Source organism: Anguilla anguilla, chromosome 5 (genome assembly GCF_013347855.1).
Source record: "Anguilla anguilla isolate fAngAng1 chromosome 5, fAngAng1.pri, whole genome shotgun sequence".
Taxonomy (NCBI): domain Eukaryota; kingdom Metazoa; phylum Chordata; class Actinopteri; order Anguilliformes; family Anguillidae; genus Anguilla; species Anguilla anguilla.
In genome coordinates, this window is record NC_049205.1 from 21039368 (window position 1) to 21062082 (window position 22715).

Here is a 22715-nt window from a genome sequence, read left to right on the forward strand (position 1 = left end):
AACTTGTTTTTTTTGGCAATTAACTATGCTGGATTATACCATCAGCCAGAACAAGGGTTCCCAAGAATTTTACATCTCATGATTTCCTAAAAATCGCCTCCCTATGGCAGAAGAACCCCCGCCTCTATGAAATGGTTTCTTTTCAGACCCTACAAGCTGTACTGCACTGACTATTTAACACACTAATACATGGGAATTTATGATTTTCAGATTTTTCGAAGTTATTTCTATTGTTCTGTCATACATTAAATATGCTGATATAAAATTATATGAATGAAAAGTAGTTTTCCCATTGTAAGGACTACCTGTGACTCCATCACACACCTGTTTGGAAGGGCATAATCAGGCTAGCCCCCTGACCCGATTTAACTTTCCATTTTGCCATTACACCAGCAGGTGGCAGTTAACTCCCATTGCTTATAGTTTTTCTCAATCGTAAACTCACTTCGAATGAAACTGGTCCACATAATCATGACTATAACCTATAGGCACACAATATTTATTTAATTTTTTTTGCAAAACAGCAACAGCTAATATTAAGTACATTTTGTCACAACGGAAACATTTGGACTGAACTGACAGAAATTACTCTCAAAACGATTACTCTCTTCTGCATCTATGCTAAATATCTTTGCTCATTTATTCAATTAGCAACCGATACTCATACATGCATTAAAGAGGACATGTCTAAATTGGCGTTTGCAAGAATGGAGCGAATAGGTTATGGACAGGTTCAAAGAACAGAAAGAGGAAGACGGGACCAGATGTGCAGTGGTACAGCAACTCAAAGAGGAAAACAAGGAAGCAAAACAATATTTTTTTGGATAAGGATGAAGCAGGCTTCAGCATGTCAAAAGTAAAGAGCCATGTAAGGAAGATCATTGGCTAAAGAACCACAGTAAATGTTTCAGACCAAAGAGGGCCAGCATAACCATGTGTGCAGTAATATCCAGTGAGGGCAATCATTCCCTCAACAGGACTACACACTATGAGGCATCTAATTACATTCATCTATGCACTGATGTTTTGGTCTTCGGAAAAAAACTTTTCGAAAGAAAGAATAAAGGCCATACATACTGTGGTTATGTTTAGGACTACTTGCCATTGCATTCTATAATTATTGTATCCAACATTGGAAAAATCAGATAATTGTTTCTGAAAAGAAAACACTTTCTTAAAAAAGACTTCAAGTTGAAAAAAAGAAAGAAATTTTATTTCCTGTTTGAGCACTTTGAGCATACAAAAAAGTGCTATATAAACGCAGTGGTTCATTCATTCATTCATTTTCAAAACAGTCAAGTAATCACACGTTTGGACCTACTATCGTTTATTCGTGATTTTTAAAGTTAAATAGACTAAAATTAACAAAATATTCAAGGTAGGCCCACAATTCATATATTTGCAATCCCATATCTTGCCTTCCATTTGCATAGATTTTCTCTCCACAACAATCTAGATATTCTTCCTGGCCAGCCACCCATATGCAATGACATTTTTATTTGAATACACTTAACTAAATTGCACTTAAATTAATAATTATTTTACAAATCTTAGCTCTTGTGAGATGTAACTTGTTTCTGTAGGGTAGGCTATGCGAACTCACTCCAATGGTTTCACTAATATTGCTGTGCTTAGTTGAAGCGAGTAGGCTACGGTATATACCTACTGAAAAACGTTCCCGACAGCTGAAGTCTAAAACCTGCATAACCGCCGGGGAAAAAATCATTCTTTGTTGTAGATTGTCTTTGCAGTCTGCATTAGACAATATTTCGAAATAATTCAACTCATGACAACATATAGTCATATGTCCCTGAATTAGATGTCAAAAAAAATGAGCGAGAGGGGCTCTGGATATTTATTGTCAGTACTGCTGACAGTACTTGAAGTGTAGGACCTTAACCTTTGGTCATGGCCATTTTCTCTCGCCAGGGGCACATGGCATTATGTTTTCCCTATGATTTTCATCGCCACTGTCCAATGTAAATTAAGATTAAACAAACGTTTTTTTTAAAAAATTTTGTACATGAACTCAAATGAACCATTCAATGATTTGCGTTTTCCAAATGCGACTGTAGCCTATTTGCATACAATATTACTTTTTTATTTTATGTCGTCTCAAACCTGCTCCGCTTGAGCGCGTCCCCTTTAATCGTGTAGTCATCCCACAAGTTTACGAGGAAGTGCCGACGTTTGCAGATGCGTTGCAACTTCGATTGATTAAAACTCGACCCCTCATCTTCATTTGTCTTGGACCTAGCCGATTTGAGCATGTTACTGCCAGCGGAATACAGGTAAATCGATTACAAAAGTGTTTTTAGAAGCACACAGGTTTTTGAAACTCTTCAGGTGTAGCCTAGGCGCGGTATAGGTTACTTTAGATTTTCCAGGTGTGAAAGCTGCATACCTGTTGAATTGCAGAATAGAGTCGTAAAATCCTCGTATCCCTGCTAGTCCATCTAGAGATTCACTTTTTGTCAGCCGAATTGTGGGCATATTTCATACCTTGGTTTTCTTTTGCGTTTAGGCTTCCTTGTTCGGGTGATGGAAGTGACGAGTGCTTTTTCATGTTGTGTTTTTGAAGCTGCTGACGAATCCCCTCATGGCTGTGCTGCTAAAATAAACCGGTTTTCCTTAGATGTTTGGCCCAATACAATTCTTACCAGGGCTGATTCGTAATAAACTAATAGACCTCAACACACGTATTTAACATGCGGAGTTTTACTAAACCTTTTAGTTTAGGTTACTGTTGACACACACAGACCGTTGTCTATTTTCATTTATTTTTTGAGACCCTTTAGAAACTACAGTACTAGTGTTCGCTTGCTTCTTTGTAAAACCCCGTTTTTTGCATATTTTAAAAAAAGTTTCTGCCATCGGATTAATTTTTTGTTACAGCATCATTCGCGGTCCAATTGACTACACATGGCGCTTCCCTGCTGTACAAACCTTACTGCAATATTTTGTTACAGTGTTGCTGTAAGGTTATTGTTTCGCTTGGTTGAATAACACCGTTGTAGCAACGTTTTTATAACCCCCAATCACTAGCCTTCAATCTGTGTTGTAAATTGATCACTCCCAGCTGGTAAGAAAACGTTTAAAAAGGACGCGTATGCAACCAAAAACAAGCCGGGTTGAGACATGCGGACACGCACACATCTGTAAACAAGATATTGCTTTCGCATTGGACTATGAGGAACTTTAGGTGTTGTGATATGTTGCCCGGGGCTATTAATTCCACAGTTTGATTCCCTAACCTCTTGAAGTAAAACGTATTAAGACCCCATTTGATACAAATCTAATGAAGGGTTCCAAATTATGTTTAAGTTCAACTTTTTTGTTTCCTTCTAGGAACTTCTAATTTAGTGACTATGTATACTATATAGATGGGATGATAAGAATGTGTCTTAAGACATGGTGTTTTTCTGTTGTATGGATATTCTTTGGTGAAGAAGCTAATTTGTAAAGAAGGTGGGCCTATTGCTAAGCTTGTAGGTGCTAGTTAATTTTTCCTCAAGAGACTCTCAACATGTCTGAACATTTTAATCCTTTTTTTTTTTTTTTACGTCCAGTTTTCCGAAGAGAAAGGTGTGGTTACCAGAGAACCGTGTGTATGCTTTACCACGGGAATCACTTTTAACACAGTTGTGGAAAGGACAAGCTTTTTGTTTAGCTTGTCTGTGCCGTTCCTGTTGTTTATGTAAAAAAAAAATGTGTGTTCCCTTAAATATGTTTGACACTTGTGTCATCCAGTGTTTACTGTAGACATATTGTGCAACAGACAGGTGGTCTCCTTGACCTGTGCTGTCGATGGGGTGCAGTATGGGAAAGTATGCAGAAAAGCTGTGTGTCTGCATTGAGTCACAGCTGATGAAAGAAAGGCAAACACTCGTCCCAAAATGGGTGTGTCCTCTGCGATAAAGCCAAGGCTGCAGTAGACTGCAGTGGAGGACGTGACCAGGATGCGAAGGACGAGCTCCGCCTCTTGATGCACTGGCCTTCTTCGCCCAGGATTCGTGCTGTGAGGTGTGTTTGGGGTCTTGTTGTGTGGGTAATGGGTCCCCAAAGTTGGATCCAGGAACTCTGTGGTTCTGCACAGGGGTTCTAGAGGGTTCTCCGCAAAACCGAGGTATTACCTAAATATTTTTTCAATTTTAAAGAATATGTATTTTATTGATATTTATGTATTTACAAAATCACATATTTTGGACTTTCTAAAAAAGGCAAATCATGGTTGATATACACATCCACTGTGATACTCTAATTGTTATATAGTTACATTGCACAATACTGTGTATCCATGTGACTTCTATTGATCCTTTATGTAATGACATGACAGTGTTGTCATGCTTCCATGTACTAGTGCTTAAACAAAGTTTAAAAGGCAGTGTCTGTTTCTGGTTTTCATACCAACTACTGGCCTTAATTAGTTAATTAGCCCTAACATTTGCGTCATTTGATATTTTAGCTACATTTCTTGATAAGCACATGCATGACCACCAAAGACTGTTCTTGTGTCCCTGTTTGAATGGTTTTACTGTGATCTAATCAACAAGTGAGCCAGTGTTAGTGTATACAGCCAATTAGCTCTTTTAGCCAGGATAATTGGTGGAAAAAACCTGCATACACATGGGCCCTCCAGGACTGGAACTGCCCACCCCTGGTTTAAAGTAATCACTGCATTGCAGCCCATCGTGAGTGGCTGGATACATTTGCCAGGTGGAGGGTCCACACCTGTAGGCTGTCCATTTTTCAGTGCCTGAGACAAAATGGTTTGAGAATCCCTGGTGTTAGAATGCTGGCCTCTCGGTTCCTCCTAATCCTGCTCCAGTCCTGACAGGATTGGGTTATCATCTCTCTTGAGTGAGGACAGGGTAAAAACTGCATGAGCGTTCACAGTGAGTTATGAGTCACTTTTACCAGTATTAACTGAGATGTATGTGGTGCTCTTTTCTGATATCTACTCTCTGTGGGAGAACAGTGGTCCATGGGCAGCTTGTGGATGGTTTAGTGACCCCTCCATTTGTATTTGGGGGTGCAAGGGAGGGGGTGGCTTCAAATCCAGCTGCGCCTGAATGCTGACTGGATCTCTATATTTTTTCATTGGATTACGGTGGTACTGCACTTGCACTGTATAATCTGTGTGCACACGTGTGTTTGTGTGTGTGAAGGAGGATAGTAGGTTGGAGGAGAAATGAAAAGGAGAGGGGGGTTGTGTAGTTTTTAATAATATCATGAAATGTAAAAAATATACTGATATGCAAAATGACATTTTGCACATCAACTGATATGCAAAACGTCATTTTGAGAAAGAGGTTTGTTCATGAGAAGTTTTCCTCAATGGAAAATCCCATTGTTTCAAATGACTTCCTAGGTGCAGAACTGTCACTTTTTTTTGCTGTGGGTGGGACTTTATGGCCAGGAATATATATTTATAATTTTTATATGTACATTTTATTTTATTTATTTATTTATTTTGGGGGGGAAGGGGGGGTGGTACCATGCCGTGCTGTGCCTGTGCCACGCTTTCTCTCAGTCCCCTGTACCTCTGTATTTGGGTGCTGTAGTAGGGATTCCTTGCCTACGGAAAGATGGTTTCTGAACCAAAGGCATTCCGTCAATTCTCTAGCGTCCCCTCCTCTTGCTGCACTGACTTGCAACACAGAGGCTTTGGATGCCGATAGCGTCTATTAATGACATCAGCGTTAATTAAGTACAATGGTTTTGTTGTGCTGAGTAGAGGTGCGATGATGTCAAAGGGTGGTGGGGGCCTTTTATACCTTATACCATGCTCTGACCACATGTTGGTTATTCAAGTGCAGCCTTTCTGAATAAGAACTTCCTGGTAGACATTAATGGAGGCTAAATTTTCATTTAAATGTCCACACAGCACACAACAGATCTATTTTTGCTATATAGTTCAGTATGTTTTCATTCTTGAATTGAAATTTATTGTGAGAATGGGTGATATTTTTAAATGCACATGCCAAGGCTTAATATTGACATTTATTTACAAAATGAAGTGTTATGTGCAATATTTAATAATTTGTATAGAGAAACAGAATAATATAAATTTATAGAAATATATTGCAATATACACAAATTATTGTCACCTTTGTCTCAAGACATCTGGATATAACCTAAAGAAAGTATTTGTTTTTTAGAATGCCAATATAATTTCACTTATTGGAAAATGTATTTGCACTAGAATACATATATTAATCAGTATAATATAGTATATGTTCAATATATGGGAATATATTTTAGGGGTAATGGGTGTAGTGGTTAGGGCATCACTTTGTGCATTTTGCGTGGCTGGAAAAGGGGGGGGGGGGGGCATCCCATAAAAAGGTCATGCAGCCAGCCAGCATTCTTGCTCCTGGTTCAGTGACATTTTTGCCAAAGACAAAACTACTGAGCCCGTAATATTCTGGTGAGTGACACAGCGTTTTCTCCAGCTGAAGTCTATGATTCATCTGCACCCCCACAAGTGACAAGTGAATTCCTGACATTCCCCTAAAATTGTTGTGTAAAAGTGCTGTGGTCTCATTTCCAGTTTGCGAGTTCCCCGGTTTGCACCTTTAATATTTTACCCTGAGGCCAAATAAAAGTCTCAAATTAGCAATGTTGCAGTCAGCTTGGACAAGAGTTATGATTAGTGGCAGGATTTGTTAATGTGACAAGGTAATAGTTTGGAATTCATAGCTCACAGGGGGGCATATCTACCTTGACGGTGTCTCTGAGGTAATAGGAAGCCTTATGCACCCCAATTAAAAACTCACTTGGATGCAGAGAGTGCGGACTGATCATTTCAAGAGAAAGGTCATGACCTCAGAGGGCGTTTTCCTTTCCTATGAGATCTTTCTGTAAGCCCCAACTTTTGTCTGATCCTGCACTAGGAGTGTTTTGTTCCAGGTTAATCCTCTGCTCTGTTCTCAGGAAAACCTTAAACAGAGATTTTTGTTGAATTGCCTAGCTGAATATCTGCCCCAGTACCAAAAGCCTCTTGATGTCTTAGTCAGTCTGAAAGGTTACAGATTGTGTATGTCATGACTCATATGAGCAGTTCATTCAAAAGCGTTAATGTTTTACTTCAATCCGGCATTCCCTAGGTGTGTGATTATTTATGCTAATATTTCCACACCTTTTCCATTTAATTCGGCAATCCGAAGGAGTGACATGTCCCCACCCAAAGACTTTCAGTTAAGCAAATGGAGTTATATGAAATCAAGTTGTGTTGTGTTTTCCAGCCTGTTAAAGTCACAAAGTCTTCAATATATGTGCTGTAAATCATTGGCCTTATAGTGCAGGCCACCATTGTGAGAAATGAATAAACAATATCACACTCGTAAGAGGCTTACGGCCTTAATGCATTTTGAAATTGTGTTTGTTGCCATGGTGATCTGGCATACTGTGCCACGGTTTTTTGGGGCGGGGGCTACGATTCTACCCAGATAGAAGCATGGAGACCCAACCTCTCGCTCGGCCTTTCAGCTTAAAAGATTACGCCTCATAATCCCCCCCCCCCCCCCGCGCCTCTCTCATCTCTGTCCCCTATCCCTCCATTCGTCTGTCCCTCTGTCTCCCTGTTTACCCGGCCCCAGTTCATCCCATTGCCTCCGCATATCGTGTGCGCTTCCGTGTCTAATGGGAGACGCAGTGATGTAGAGAACGCATCGTTACCCATCCCTGATGTGTCCGTGTCACGCATCGCTCTTGCGTAAGTGTCGTACGACCCAGAATATCCCTCGTCTTCTCTCATCTGGTTCCTGCAGCACAGATGTTGGTGCGTTCGTTCAAATTCACAAATGGCTTTTTCATAGCAACGGTGCTTATATAATCACGTCGTTTACTTCATGTAATCGTGGGAATCAGAAAGCATAGATGGGTTTGATGTGAAATGGGCTGCTACACTGTGGGACATTATGGTAAACGACACCACCCAGCCCCCATTGCAATACATAGCAATGAATATGAACCCTGGATTTCTTGAGAGATATTGTTTTGAAAAAAAAAAAAAAAAAGTTAAACAAACCTCCAGCATGTTGTGGGCACTGAGCTCTATTCAAACCCAAAATGGTCTCCCTTGGTTTGGTACTCGGCCATGCTCGGAGTGGAGCACATTCCAACTGAGGCCACTGTTGTTTTTGACAGACCTTCATGATAAGATGTTTTATGTAGTTTTACTTTGATATTGCTGAAAAGGTAGCCAATGTTTTTTTTTTTTTTTTCCGACCCACAATGAAAAGGCAGTCTCTTCCTACAGAACCTCCTAATTTTAGCCTCTTGCAGACACAACTGCTCATAATATAGTCAAATGTCAGTAATTTGTTTTGCTTGCTTTAAAACTAACTGCTGCTGATTGTCACCTCGATATGATCTTCAAATTGACATAACCCGTGACTGATACAGTGAATGTAGGTCAACATTGTGTTTAGGAGCTGCAATTATGTTGTTTCCAGTGACTGATTGCTCCAAGGTATCCTCTGTATATGGGGCTAATTAGCCTACAGTGTGTTCTTATGCTCATGCTTATATTTGTTCATAGCACCCATCTTGGCTCATCGTTTATGTACAAACTGGAGGGAAGCCAGCACTGCCTCAAGTCTGGACTGGCAAGCTGTTACACAACTGTGTGAAGAGACGCCTCCTGATATGTGTCTGGAATTTACCTATTTATCCACGGCAGAATTTCTATCTGGGTCTACTAATGCAGCTCAACCTGAAAATATATTGTAGTTAATGTTGTTAATGCTGTTCCTTTTATGAGTTTAAAAGCCTCAGTCAAATCTCCCTTAGTCTCTTTCTGTTAAATGTGAAGAAATGAAGTATCTTTCCTCTAAACTTTTACATCTGGACCAAATGAAGTTGACCTTCTTTGTATTTTCTCAGAGCCTCTTGGCGTGTATCTTTGTGGTGCCCAGAACTGCGGATCGTACTGTTTTGTGTGATCTGGCATAAGTGTTGTGTAACATCAATTTAAATTCACATCATAGCGTGATTCACAGGAAATGAATCTGATGTGCTAGGTTTTCTGGGGTCCTTCGGGTTTATTCATTCAAGCCTCACAACAAGGCCATAACCTTGGTGTAAAGAGTTGTGGAGACACTTGTATAGTGTGTATATTTTGCAGCTAGCATTATAGCTGCCTTCTGACAAATTGAAGAAAATTAACATTTATGTAGCATTACTATACTGTTTGTACACACAGCTAATGTGCACCATTTACAAAGGACTAGCTGGATATTAGCTTGACTTACAGTTTTAAGCTTATAGTGTGTCCCGGATTGTCAGTTGATTTCCTTTTCATTATTTGTTTTTCCAGTCAATTTTCATTTTCATTATATCTTTCTATTTTTAATCAAGTAAAGTATCACTGGTGGGCCACTGGCTTTCCAACTCTGGACAATGCGATGCTACTGGGAAAAACGGGCTGCATGGAGGTGGGAAGGCTATTGTATATGACACAGCATTACCAAATAAACTGTTGTTATTTCAGTTGATCAACAGGTACATTATAACTAAGGGTTGTGATGTGAATGTGAAGGGGCCACTTTTTAAATGAGCCCTCGAGACTGGAGCATTTCTCAATGAGGGGAGCATGACTGGCCCCAGTCCCAGAAAGAGGAAATTTGACGGAAGTGTTCTTTGCATATTGGAGGGGACACTTTCCCTGTCAAAGGTGCTCCAATGCACCCATGCCTCAAGAGGTAATTAAGGAGAAAATGGCTCATTTGCTCTTTAATGCTAGAATGTTCTTTAAGTAAGCAAGTGGCATTTTGACAGTGCTTTGTGTTAACTTGTGGGAGGAATTTTCTCTGTGTTTCCTGTTTTTAACCTTTAAAATTATATATTATTTGTTTGTGCTTGGAACACGAGTTGTCATGATGGGCAGACTGCCGACAAACAAGGATTTTCTTCAGGCGCTCTCGGTTTTTATTACTTCCTTAACAAATGTTCTGGCTGCCAACAAAACAAGCGTAGATCGCACTGCGGGCTGAGCAAACAATGGTCAGGTGCCTTGTTTTCCTCAGCGGCGACTGCAGGCTGACTTAGCCACTCCCCTGTCTCCTGTCTGCAGCCTGCAGCCGACCCTGTAGCCACGCCCTCCTCCACAATGCTGTGTGTATTGACCCACTGCCGCCGCTGATTCAATGGCGCTGTCGCCTTGCAACTAGAAGGAGTTTGAAGGTGTGGAGTTTGCATGTTCTCCCTGTGTCCACGTGGGTATTTCTGCCAGTACTCCGGCTTCCTCCCACAGTCCAAGGATCTAGGCTGTATTGACAACCGGTATTTCTGCCCACTGCATGCTGGGATCAGCTCCAGCACCTCCCGCAATGCTGACTAGTAGTAAGTGGTTAAGAAAATGGATGGATGGATTGATACCACTGATTCATTATATACTAAGTTCAGTGTCCTGGTTTCAGGAACTATGCTCTTTATCATAAGTGTGTTGATGAGGAATGAATCAGTGGGCCATTGCCAGATAACGATTCCTTACAATAATGCAGGCATTTCAAAGGAGGAATTTTGAATGTTCCCTAACAGCAGTTATAGCCACAATACTATCTGGATCCTGTATCATTTGTGACTGCAGTTAATGTAATGTGGTCATGTAACATACCATATGTCAGTAGTAACAGCTGTGTTGTAGTTTGATCATGTAATTTATGAATAATGAGATTGCTGCAGGTGAGATCATATGTTGTATGTGACTGTATTGATGTATTAAGTAGAGACAGAAACTCTGTGGGTTTTCATGACCAGGCTTGATATAGTGCTAGATATTATTTGGTTTAGAGGTAGGAAAAAGGCCAGCGTTGTTGGGCTGAATGTCTTGTTCTCGTCATTATGTTTATGTCGTGTCATGTCAATGACTATGTTACAGTCCAGATCCATGAATGCAGCCAGGTTATGGGATAGATCAAAGTGTGTCTGCATTAACACCTAGGGTACAGGCTGCATTACGACTTGCTTCATTTCTTTTTTTTTTCCCTCTTCGCTTGCATTACTTTCACAAAGTCAAGCAATGACACTCAGGAACCAAGAGGAAGTTAAGAAACATCCAGCAGTATATATTTTCGTAAGAGTGGTGTTTAATTTACTTGAAGCCAGAACACTTTATATTCTTTTAAACATTTGTCTTAGAAGATATAATATGTAAAATAAATAATACAAGTACTAAAATGTATTTTAGCCCTGAGATATATAGAAAGCTTTCTACTTATCTCTTAGACCTCATTAAAAAAAATGTCAACAAATTTGCACATCCTTTTTTCAGAACTTTATGTACCCACCCTTTGCAAGCATAGTATTACTAGACTTATTTTCTATAGTGTTTTATGAGATTGGGGTACATATTGGGGGGATCTTTGATCATTCCTCTATGCAGAATTTTTAAATACAGTACAGGCCAAAAGTATTAGTATTATTATTATTTTTTTAAAACCTTAGGCTGAGAAGAATTAGGTATTCAGTTAATACTGTATATGCACAATTATTAAAAGGTCTGTAAAATTTCTACCTACAATAACACAAAAAGATGAGTATTACTTAAAATAATCTTAGACATGACTTTTCTCAAAATAGCGTCCTTTGGGCAATGGGGGGAGGGGGAGGGTTAGCTAAAATGACAGAAATCTTATCTATCATCTTATTCTTTAGAACTACATGTTGCCTAATACCATTGTCCTGTAGTGTAAGTAAAATAGGCACTAAAGCTGCAAGCTATATGGCAAAGAAGAAGGCATTAGGCTTAGGTGTGCGGGCCAAGTAAACATATTTGTGGCAAGGTTATTTCCCCTGTGGAAAATTGCAAGGAAGCTTAAGATTTCCAGGTGCAGTGTTCTGTACACACAAAGAAGTGTCCAGCTGAAGGGCAGTAATGTTAACATGAGAAGACCAGGAAGATCAAGAGGCAGTAGGCAAATATCTTGTGGTCTCGAGCAAAAGAAACCATTGTAAAATGGTACCATAACTACAGGAAGAACTTGATGCAGCTGGAGAGAAACCAGTTCCCCTGACTACAATGAAATGGAAACTGATTTGCTGGTCTAAAAGGATGTGCAACTGATGTGCAATATTTTTGGTCCAGTGTTGATGGTGCTTGGCCCACTGGAGTCTTCTTGTTAACAGAACATAGCAAGGGCTTTTTCGCAGATACACATTTTTTTTTTTATAACTGAATACTTCTCTACCTGAAGTTTAAAAAAATAAAAATGACTTTGGCATGTGCTGAACTTCTCCACTTCTGGAGTGCTGTCTTCAAAACACATTTTCAATCGGGTTCAAGTCTGGAAACTGAGATGGCCAAAACAGTAATTTTATGGTCAGTTAAGCATTTCTCACTTTAACTTTGTGGTGTGCTTGGGATCATTGCATTGCTATGAAGCCCCAATTGTGACATAGTTTGAGTTCCTTGGTAGAGGAAAAAATGGCCTGGCATTTTCTGGAGTTCATAGCCGCGTTTCCCCAGGAACTAGGAACCTTTTGAGGAACTCAGTGCGTTTCCACCACAGGAACCAGGGTTCCGGGGACTTTATTTTACCCCTCAAAAAGTCCCTGCTCAGGGGGTAGTACTTTCGAAAAGTACAGGAACTTTTGGGGTGGGCTCAACGCTGAACATTTCTGATTGGTCGGGTACTCGCAGAATTTTATTTCAACCGCCATTTTTAAAAATCTGCAGCCGCAAATAACTTGAATTCAGAAATTATGTTATGCGGCGCAGTAGCCTACTTTTGGTTATAGCCTGCCAACGTCTACAGATAAGAAATGAAGATTGAGGATTATTTTGTGTGCTCTTCTGTTCTTTTCTTGCTTTAGCATTAAGTCTGTTTTATAAAATATTAAGCATTCGTGCTGGGACAGCATATTACGTACCAAAACATTCAAACGATTTAATTCGGTTGCTGAATATTTTCATCCGGATTTATTTTTGTTAGCCCGTTATAATTGACTCAAAACGCTTGACACAGTTATGTGAGGTATGCGGTAGTTCTGCGTAATTTACGTACAGTAAATACAGTAAAAGCAAATAACCTTCCTCACTTTTTTTCAGGGTAAAATAACAGGTTAATTCTAGTAGGCTAATTGTCCCTTTTGCTTTTTCAAACTGCCACAATTTTACTCTGCGATTGTTCAATTCCACAAAAAGACCAGGAAGACTAGACATACAGACTCTAATTTATGGTGCATCGTTCGCATCTGGTGGGCACGCTTCAAGTATTTAGCTGCTCCGCTAGCAGTAACTTTAAAAGATGAAAGCAAATGCTATTAATTTAAATTTTCACGCAAGTCCGAGTTTTCATTCTATTTATTCTTGTCATTTTGCGATTCTGTGGAAATGACGATGTCAGCCGAATTAATCAATTCAACAGCCAATTGTTTATGACTTGTGCATGTTTTCTGCTATGTTGTTACCAGTTATTTGTGGAATGTCTCCACTGAACTATGATAGCCCCAGGCCTAGCAGATGCAAAGCAACCCCATAACCTCAAAGATCCCCCACCATATTTCATATTTGTAGGTATGACATTCTTTTAAATTCTAGCATCCTTCTTCACATGCCAAACCCAGCGCAGGTGTGTGTGCCCAAAAAGCTTCATTTAGGTGTCATCTGACCATAAGACTCTAGTCAAAGTTCCAATGCTGTTTGGCAAACTCTGCATGCTTGTTTTTGTTTATTGCCCTCAGTAGAATTTTTTTCTGGAAATGCTTCCAAAATGACTAGAGATTATGTAAAACAGGCTGTGTCTGGCTACATGCTAACATTGCCTTTAATATTTGGGGGTAATTTAATGATTAGAATTGAAAATGAAAAGGCTTAACTATTAATGAATGCTGGGTGCTTAATCCCACACAAAATACAGTGAATGAACAAAACGGACAGCACTCATTAAATAATTATACTTTGTAATCAATAAGTTTGTAGTAAATAAGTTTATAAAAGTAATTTAATGATTGACACGCCAGGAGAAATGTACCATCCTGGTCAATGAATTCGTTCTCATATCTTAAAGGCAATGTTTGTGTGTACCCAGCATTTTACATTTTTTATACGCTTCAGTCCTTGTATCTCTTTCGACTGAAATCTGATGCTGTTTAACTCTACATTTGATTTGAATTACCACAACCCTTGACATCAAACGATCGAGCGCTTCCAGTCCCCGAATGACTGGGAAGGTGTATTGTTGCGCATTGTGATGTCATGTGGATGAGCGCTGCAGCCAGATATTGGTCTACAATATATTAATAAACACATATAAAATTAATTTTAATACCACCATTGGCTTCAATAGAAGCAAGCATGTTTTTTTTTTTATTAAATCCTCGAAACACAGTCCTGTTTTGGCACAGCATGGCTGAGTATTTGTGTGTGCATGTGTGTATAGTGATATTATCAATGTTTTTCCACTATATGTTAGAATCTATTTATTGGAATCTTGTTGTTCAGGATCAACAAACCGACATAGCTCAGGAGGTAAGACCGATTGTCTGGCAGTCGGAGGGTTGCCGGTTCAAACCCCGCCCTGGGCATGTCTAAGTATCCTTGAGCAAGACACCTAACCCCTAACTGCTCTGGCGAATGAGAGGCATCAATTGTAAAGCGCTTTGGATAAAAGCGCTATATAAATGCAGTCCATTTACCATTCAACAGCTGAGGAGATGTACTTGTACTAGTCTATTGCATGTGCTGATTTGTGCTTGGGAAATTTGTCTAATTTAAAACAAACTTATGAAAAAGAATGTTGGTGCCTGTGAACTTCCAATAACAAGAGTCTCTGTGTCATTCACCCACTGGTTGGTTGCTGGAAAAGAACATTTATATCTTCTGTACACCTGTGTAAAAGCTTGGTCATTTCCCTACGAGACTTCAAAATGGTGACTGGAAAAAGGCTTGGTATAAGTAGAATGAAATGTTTGTGCCTTAAATTAGATGTTTAAAATAGTATTGTCATGGCAGTGTTACTACATCTTTTATAATGGGCTACAGTGAGAAATGTTGTGAGTTAAAATACCACATTAGTAGTGAGTGAGGTAGTGAGCTTCATACTTTATTGACCCTTCATTTAAACATGTGACACATGCTGCTTTAAAAAATCAATGTGTGCCAATGCTTTCTTACACAAGTGGTCATGAATGAAATTGTAATTAATGCTTAATGGTCAGGGAACTGGGCACGGAGGTTCAAATCCCAGCTAATGTTGTTGTTGTGCCCTTAAGAATCCTACTTAACCTGAATTGTTAATATCAAGCTGTATAAATGGCTTGTATGTTAAAGATATTAGCTACTGTATGTAAGTTGCCCTGGACCAGAACATCTGCTGCATATCTAAATGTAGCTAAATTGTGTAACAAAGCTTTAACTCAGTGGCTGAATGCCTGATTCTCATTTCCTTTTTGACCCTTACAGCATTCAGAGAAAGTGAGTCATTGCGGGTTTTGGGTGTTGCCCCACCCCACTCGATATGGAGCCAAAGAAATCCTCAGTTTGGGGGAACCTGCGCCAGAGGGCCAAGCCTCTGTTCCAGGGCACGCTGAGGTCCAAGAAGGGCTCAGACAAGCAGTCGATGAGGAAGAAGGGCTTACTGCGTCACAGGCTGAGCTCGTCCGTGCCCGACGTGAGGGACCCGCCCACGTCTTTGGCCACGCCCCCGGCCGAACCGGACTCGGCGCTCCCCGGCGGGAGCGGTTTGCAGGTGGGCTCCGCCCACGCGCACAGACTGAGCATGCCCTCTCCAGACGCTGCGGACAGGGTCTCCTTGGATTCCGTGGGCAGCGGCCCCTCGGACAAGTCAGCCCTCTCACGCGGGAGGCCCGAACCCGGGCCCGGGGAGCGGGACGAGGGACCGGACCCCGGCGAAATGTCGCTCCCGCTGCCGTCGTGGGATATACCTACTGTGGAAATACAGGAGGACAGGAGTGAGGTCAGTGCATAAATAATGATGAAAACCTGCATTCTCAAAGTGACAAGCCCAGTTCCCTTACAGCTACATTACACTGCCAGTCCTTGTGGGAAGCACGATCAGCGTCCGAGACACGTTGGTTTCTTTTAAGGGAGTTTAAGGGAATCCGATGCGTTGTTAAAACAGAGTGATTTGTTTGGTGGGTTCCTTCAAGAACGGCTTCATTAAACGGCCTTGATCAATGAACAGGCACAACTCTTGCTCTTGGTAAAAAATATTTTGATTTGGTTTAATCAATTTTTATAAAAAGAATTGACATTTCAGCCATAGCATTAGGCCTGCATCAGAATGCCTCACTAATTGGCCAAACTTGGATAATTAAAATCAGTACTTCCTCAGGAACTTTGTAATAATCATTTCTGAAAATCACACACCAGAAAGTGGTGCTGTCTTTTGTGACCATATGACATAATTTTCATATAGATACTCTTGTCATCACTGAGCCGATACATGTCAGAGATAGCAGTTCCCTATACTGCTATTGGTCAGATTATGTAGCCCTCGATAATTGATAACGGCATTCTTATTCTCTACTTCCTTTCTGTTTTACTGTACCAGGTTCCCTTTTGAATTTCCCTGGGAATACATAGAAATGAACTAATGTCTGAAAACAGGAAAAAAGGAAGTGGTGGGAAGCTTCTGGGAAGCGCCTCTCCTCACTTTCCCTTGCAGTACATGCACGTGGCTTTTGTGTTTTCAGTATTTTCAGTATTAGTGTTGCACAATTACCCGCGTCACTGTGCATTACAGTGAGTAGTTTTGACATTGCATTCTGGGTAACAACACTTTCTCATACAGAATACAATGGATGCCCATTAGCAGGTGATTTGCTTTCCAGTTTGATAGAAAATCGTCGATCCGGGCTCCCGCCTTGGGTCCTTTGGGACACGGTGGGGTGGAGCATAGAGACATGTATGTTAAACAGAGGACCTACCATAGAGACTACATAGAAACTAGAGAGGTAGGAGGGGCCAGGCAAAGAAGCCTAGGAAGTAACAGGAAACAGCTTGTACTGTGCATGTTGAGGGCAAATTGAATTCAATGTAGAAAGCCAAGGTGATTTAACTACCAAAGAAAGCGTCATCGGTCAATTTTTTGTGATCATAAATTTCATTATATGTAGTTTGTGAGACAATGGTTGTTTTTGTCCTGATGTCCTGAATTATTAGAATTTGCATGTTTTATCTGCTTTTCCTATGAAACATATTGACTATTTATCGAGTTTCAGAATACCATTTTTGATGTTTTATTTTGCCAGAAGTCTGATATCCCCCATTAATTTTAATGGGAGCTCCAATGTTTTGCCCTCAAGCATGTGCAGTACAGCCCTACTTCCGGGACATCAGGAGCTTAGGTTAGCTGAAGGCGTGCTTGCCTGTCTAGTTAAATATGTTTTGTCTGTGGGACTAACCTCATTTCACACCCGTCAGATGCTGTTGTCCTCTGCTTTCTGCCATTTGATCAAGAAAAAACCACATTGTCCACAGTGTGCAGAAACACTTGTATGTCAATCTTTTTCTCATTGAAATTTTTTAAATGTATTTTTTGTGTTCAAAATTTATGCCCAGCTCTGTGCACTGTAATTGTTACTTAACTGAACACTTCGATTCAAAATCAGCGGAGGATGGGCTCCCCCTCTATAGCTGAGTTCCTCTCGAGATTTCTCCCTATCGGGGAGTTTTTTTCTCGCCACCGTTTGATGTTTTTCTCCCTACTGGGAGATTTTTTTTTTTTTTAATCCCATGTGCTTGCTATTTAGGGGTTCGGGCCTGGTTTTTGCTCTTTTTGCTCTGTTTCTTGCACTTTTTCTGCTAATTTGAAAAGCATCTTTGTGACAGTTTTCTGTAAAAAGCACTATACAAATAAAATGCATTTGATTTTATGAACAACTAAATGCAACTAAACCATAGTGGGTGTGGCTTTGATGTCAGGCCACAATCTGTGGAGTGGGAGGGGTCAGGACGGGGAACTTTCCCCCCTTTAGACCAGGTTTTATTTATAGTGTGATCCTTCTCCTCCAGGCGGCTCCCCCCAACTCACAGTGCTCCCTATGTGTGGGAACAGGGAGCGATCAATTCGCACGGTAGTTTTGCACCCTATAGGCCACAAATAATACAGATGTATCAGTGACTAGTATACACCCTGTAATGCATGTTTTTGGAGTGGGGGCCAAAGACATTACAACTACTTTTAGCATATTAAAAGTTGTCTTGCATGTCCTACTGCTCATAGGCTTTAGACTGATGGTGTTTACATGATGCAGTCTGAGTGGACTTCATTTAACCTTTGACCTTTCTGCAACAACCAATCACTTTATCTGTGTGAGCACTGTGTGGTGCTCATCTCCGTTATAGTGGTCCACACCGCTTTGTGTCTCTAGCAGGCACGCAATGTAACAGTAATGATGTTTAGGGGAGTCATGTCAGAGGTTAACTAGAGCTGTTTATAATAATTATATTAATTAACCTTATTATTTTGAATGCTGTCAAACCAACTGCATGGGGATTATCAATGACTCTTGAAAATACAGTTTTGTAAATGCTTGGTGCATGGGCATAGCATGTGAACCATATGCTTTTCTGTTGCTCTTCCCAAAATAACTTTGTTGCTTTACATAAAAATGTATACATTTTTGCTGCCATTACTTTTACTGTTGCTGCTACTAATAACTACACAACAATAATATTGCCACATTTTATTTATGATATGCTTTTCATATGCCCAAAGTGCTAAAAGCTGAGGTCAGTTTCCATTCAGAGTGGTCTGTGCGATCAGTTTTCTCGTATCGAAGTACTAATACTGTGTACACACAGCTTGGAGCTGGACACATAGGCTGTATTTGTTGTCTTATCCGCGTGAATTGAGCTTGCACCACAAAACGTTTTAAGCCTCATCTTTGTACGACGAACCAGCGGTGCATTTCAGATGGTAAGGTAAACAGCATCTCATTCGCACAGACAGTGGATTCATGTACACCTCTTCTCTATGATCGAAGCTCTCCAGTTCCCAAATGGGAAGCCTGCCAGCTGCCGGCCACCATTCGATACGGGTCTGCTTAAGTAAAGATGCACCTCGTTTGAAACAAATGAGACTGCACCCCTAGCATTATTCGACTTTTTTGCGGAGCACGGTGCGATACAACAATAGAAGTGAATTGGATCTCGTTGCGCTAAATTACTAAAAAAAGAAAAAAAAATTCACACCAGGAAAAGACGCGAGTTCAGTGCGCGCGCGTTTCTCTGGTCCGGCCAGCATTCCAAATCGCTGAAGCGCTTTAATTCTGTATTCTTTCCTGCCCAGAACGCGATTCAGCCCTCTTCTCTCACAGTCATTGTGGTAGTGTATTAAAATCACATGGATCCGTAGCAGACGCGGCTATTTAGTAAAATGTGCACATTGAATAAATAGGAAGTATTGTCAAAACTATTTAAACAAAATAGTTTAATGAATCTAAAATCCTAAAATACAAAATTAACGTGGATTTGAAGAAAATGTTCTAACTGGGAAATCTTGTTTAGAGTTTAGATCCCATGGGACTGCCTCTGGTGTGCTGCTGTAGTCCAGACACCCCCAGGTTTCGGACCCCTGAACTGTCGCTGTATTTTAGAGTAATACATTTTGCATGGGGACATTCCACGTGAACTTGGACTCAAACTTTGCCTCAGATTTTCCTGAAATTTTCAAAAAAGAAACTTTCTTGAGGGAGGATAATTAACTATTTAGATTTGGGTCATAAATACTTTTATAAGTGCCCATTTTGGGGATTTTTGGTGTTACTGCTTTAAGTCCCTGTAATTTTAGAACCATTCATTAAATCTACCAACAGTCTCCTGACATCATCATAATCAATGTTCAAATTTTAACAGTGATAACAATTCTGTACATTTGAACAGTGATTTTGAAGATTATGAATATGTTTCAAAAATACCTTTTTAATTTTGTTCATTAAGTTTTAATATGTTGTTATGAATACTGTGTTGTATGAACATAGCACATAAAACATCATCTTCTGCCATAAATAGCCAGCAGAGCTTTCCCCACATTATGAAAAGTTTGATTTGTCTCTTTATATTGACACTTACATGTATTAATATTGCTCAACCCAATATAACTAAATGGAGAAGAAGAAAAAAAAACATTGTGACAATCAGTACAATAATAGATGCTAATTTTATTATAGGCTACATGCTGTGTTTTTTTTCTCTTTACAATTGTTTTTATTTGTCTTTTGTATACATACAGTATCCAAACAGAGAAAAAAAGAAAGTAATAATCTATTTCCTGACATTGCATAATGGCATTGGGTGTATTTTTAAATGACATGTACACTTGTTTCTTAGGGTAAAATCAATGGCCCAGTTTAATTACACAAACTTCAGTGAAATCCTGTGTTTATTAGAGAAGAAGAGAAATGGAAGACTGAATGGCAGTCGTATCAGGTCACATCCTCCAAATGTGCTTATTTTTTATTACATGTTGATGGCATGCTTAAAGTCAATGAGTCAGTCTAAATTCCACCCAGTGTTCAAAAACAAGAATTAAACAAGCATATAACAGAAATCATAAGAACAATATAACCCATTTCAGAAAATGGACGTTTCCCTTGAAAAACTGTAGCTTTTTCTGGTCCAAAGCAGAAGTTTAAACCATAACACATTCCTGAGCTCATTAATTTCCCTGTGGATTAGTGGCGCTTAGTGGAGTGGAATTTAATTCATAATTTTATTTATAGAAAGAAAGAAGGATAGATATGTGGAAGTAAAAAGCTCTAAAGGAGACAGGGTTGTGCCCTGTGTTGATTTTAGAAGTCATTTTGAAGACATGTCAGACACTCGCTGCTTACAAATTTGGCAGTGGTGGAGGTGATGTGGGAGGTCTTACCATTAGATGACCTTTTTTCTTAAGTTTCTTAGGTAAATTAGCATAAATGCACACCAGTTAGTCATTGCACATTATTCTTAATTAGAAGCACATGACTATTCTGACTAGAAAGCCACTGATAGGATTCTGCTCTATACACAAGCTGGATTCCTTACTGTAATATGGAATGGCTCACACGCACACTGCTATGCTATGCTGGGAGTGTGATTTACATTTATGTACTAATGCCCTGTGTTTGTTTCCATGGCAGTATGTTGACAATAATGAGCTGGACAGCCATTCAGTGCAGGACATGGGGGAGAGCAATGTAAGTATTGTACAGTGTGTGGCTCTGCTTTTCCTGTTATTCTGTGCCAGTAGCTTTGATATTAGTGAAGGTGGATCTGTTCTGTACCCCCTGCAGAAAAAACCTAAAAAACTTGTTTGAGTTGTCTCCATCAACCTGTAGCTGATGCTCAATTCAATGAATGAACAGTTTTTCTGCAGACCTGCAGAATTTTCAGGGAAAAGAAAGTAAAATGACGAAATGAAAGAGTGAACATGAAAGAGTGAACGTCAGGCCAGTAACAGAAAAAGAGAGGGAAGGTGTGGCCAGAGATGGTAATAATAATGATGCTGAGACGGAATTAAATTTTTTTTTTTTTAAAGCACCTTTAATTGAAATGGTCCTCCTTGTGTACAGGACAGACTCATGTGAACATAGAGAAATTACATTACACCTGATCTTTCAGACTATGAATAAAACCAATATGAACATATATGGGGGCAGGGGGGAGAAAGTTAAGTGACTGAATGAAAGTAGAAAGTAGAAATGAGTTCAGTAGAAAAGAGAAAAAGAGAGGGAAGGTGGATGGTGAGAGATGATAATGATAAGACGGAGACACAGACACACAGAGACACACAAAGACACGGACACACACGGACACACACAGAGACACACAGAGAGACACAGAGACACACATACACACACAGAGACACACACACACACACACACACACACACAAATACATTACATTACATTATAGGCATTTAGCAGACGCTCTTATCCAGAGCGACGTACAACAAGTGCATAGGTTCATGATGTAGAGGTGCAAAAGAAACAGTAGAGTGAAGTAAGGATCGTAGTGCCAGAAGTGACCACATCGATCAGGACTCCAACACACATACACACACAGAGACACACACACACACACACACACACACAAATACATTACATTACATTATAGGCATTTAGCAGACGCTCTTATCCAGAGCGACGTACAACAAGTGCATAGGTTCATGATGTAGAGGTGCAAAAGAAACACTAGAGTGAAGTAAGGATCGTAGTGCCAGAAGTGACCACATCGATCAGGACTCCAACCCTGTAGAGTAAGCTTGTTCAGCAAGCAAGAATCCTACCAAGTACAAACTAGCACTGGAATCACAAATACACAGAGATTACACAGACACACACACACAGAGACACACAGGTGCACATTCTCAGGTCTCACCACGGTCCCGGTTCCTGTTTCCCTGCAGGCCTTGGATGTGGGAGTTGCTGTGACTCAGAGGAGCTTCTACTTGCTCACCATCACCTTGAGGGAGGGCCGAAAGCTGGTGATCAGGGACCGCTGCGGTAACGCCCACACATCAGACGCATGCACACACACGCTCAGCACGCACATGTACTGTGTGCACAGCAAACAAGAAAGGTCGCCAGTTTTAGAGTGGTTCAAATTATCACAGTCCTGGAAATTCTAAGCTTTCTGACTAGCGACAAAATCAATATTTAAAGGCAAATATACACTCACCGGCCACTTTATTAGGTACTCCTTGCTAGTACCGGGTTGGCTTCTGCTGCTGTAGCCCATCTGCTTCAAGGTTCGGCGTGTT

At 40.2% G+C, this 22715-nt stretch overlaps 1 protein-coding gene across 2 annotated transcripts in view; it reads left to right on the plus strand.

The window, feature by feature from the left end:
• The first annotated feature begins 2164 nt into the window (after nucleotides 1-2164).
• Nucleotides 2165-22715, plus strand: part of LOC118227815 (multiple C2 and transmembrane domain-containing protein 2-like) — a 75994-nt gene continuing 55443 nt past the window's right edge. For both annotated transcript variants that reach the window (XM_035418748.1, XM_035418749.1), the window contains exons 1-4: nucleotides 2165-2291; nucleotides 15410-15923; nucleotides 21094-21150; nucleotides 22362-22458. In XM_035418748.1, coding sequence (XP_035274639.1) covers nucleotides 15465-15923; nucleotides 21094-21150; nucleotides 22362-22458 — 613 coding nt within the window. In that variant the 5' untranslated portion in view covers nucleotides 2165-2291; nucleotides 15410-15464. The remainder of the gene's footprint in view (nucleotides 2292-15409; nucleotides 15924-21093; nucleotides 21151-22361; nucleotides 22459-22715) is intronic.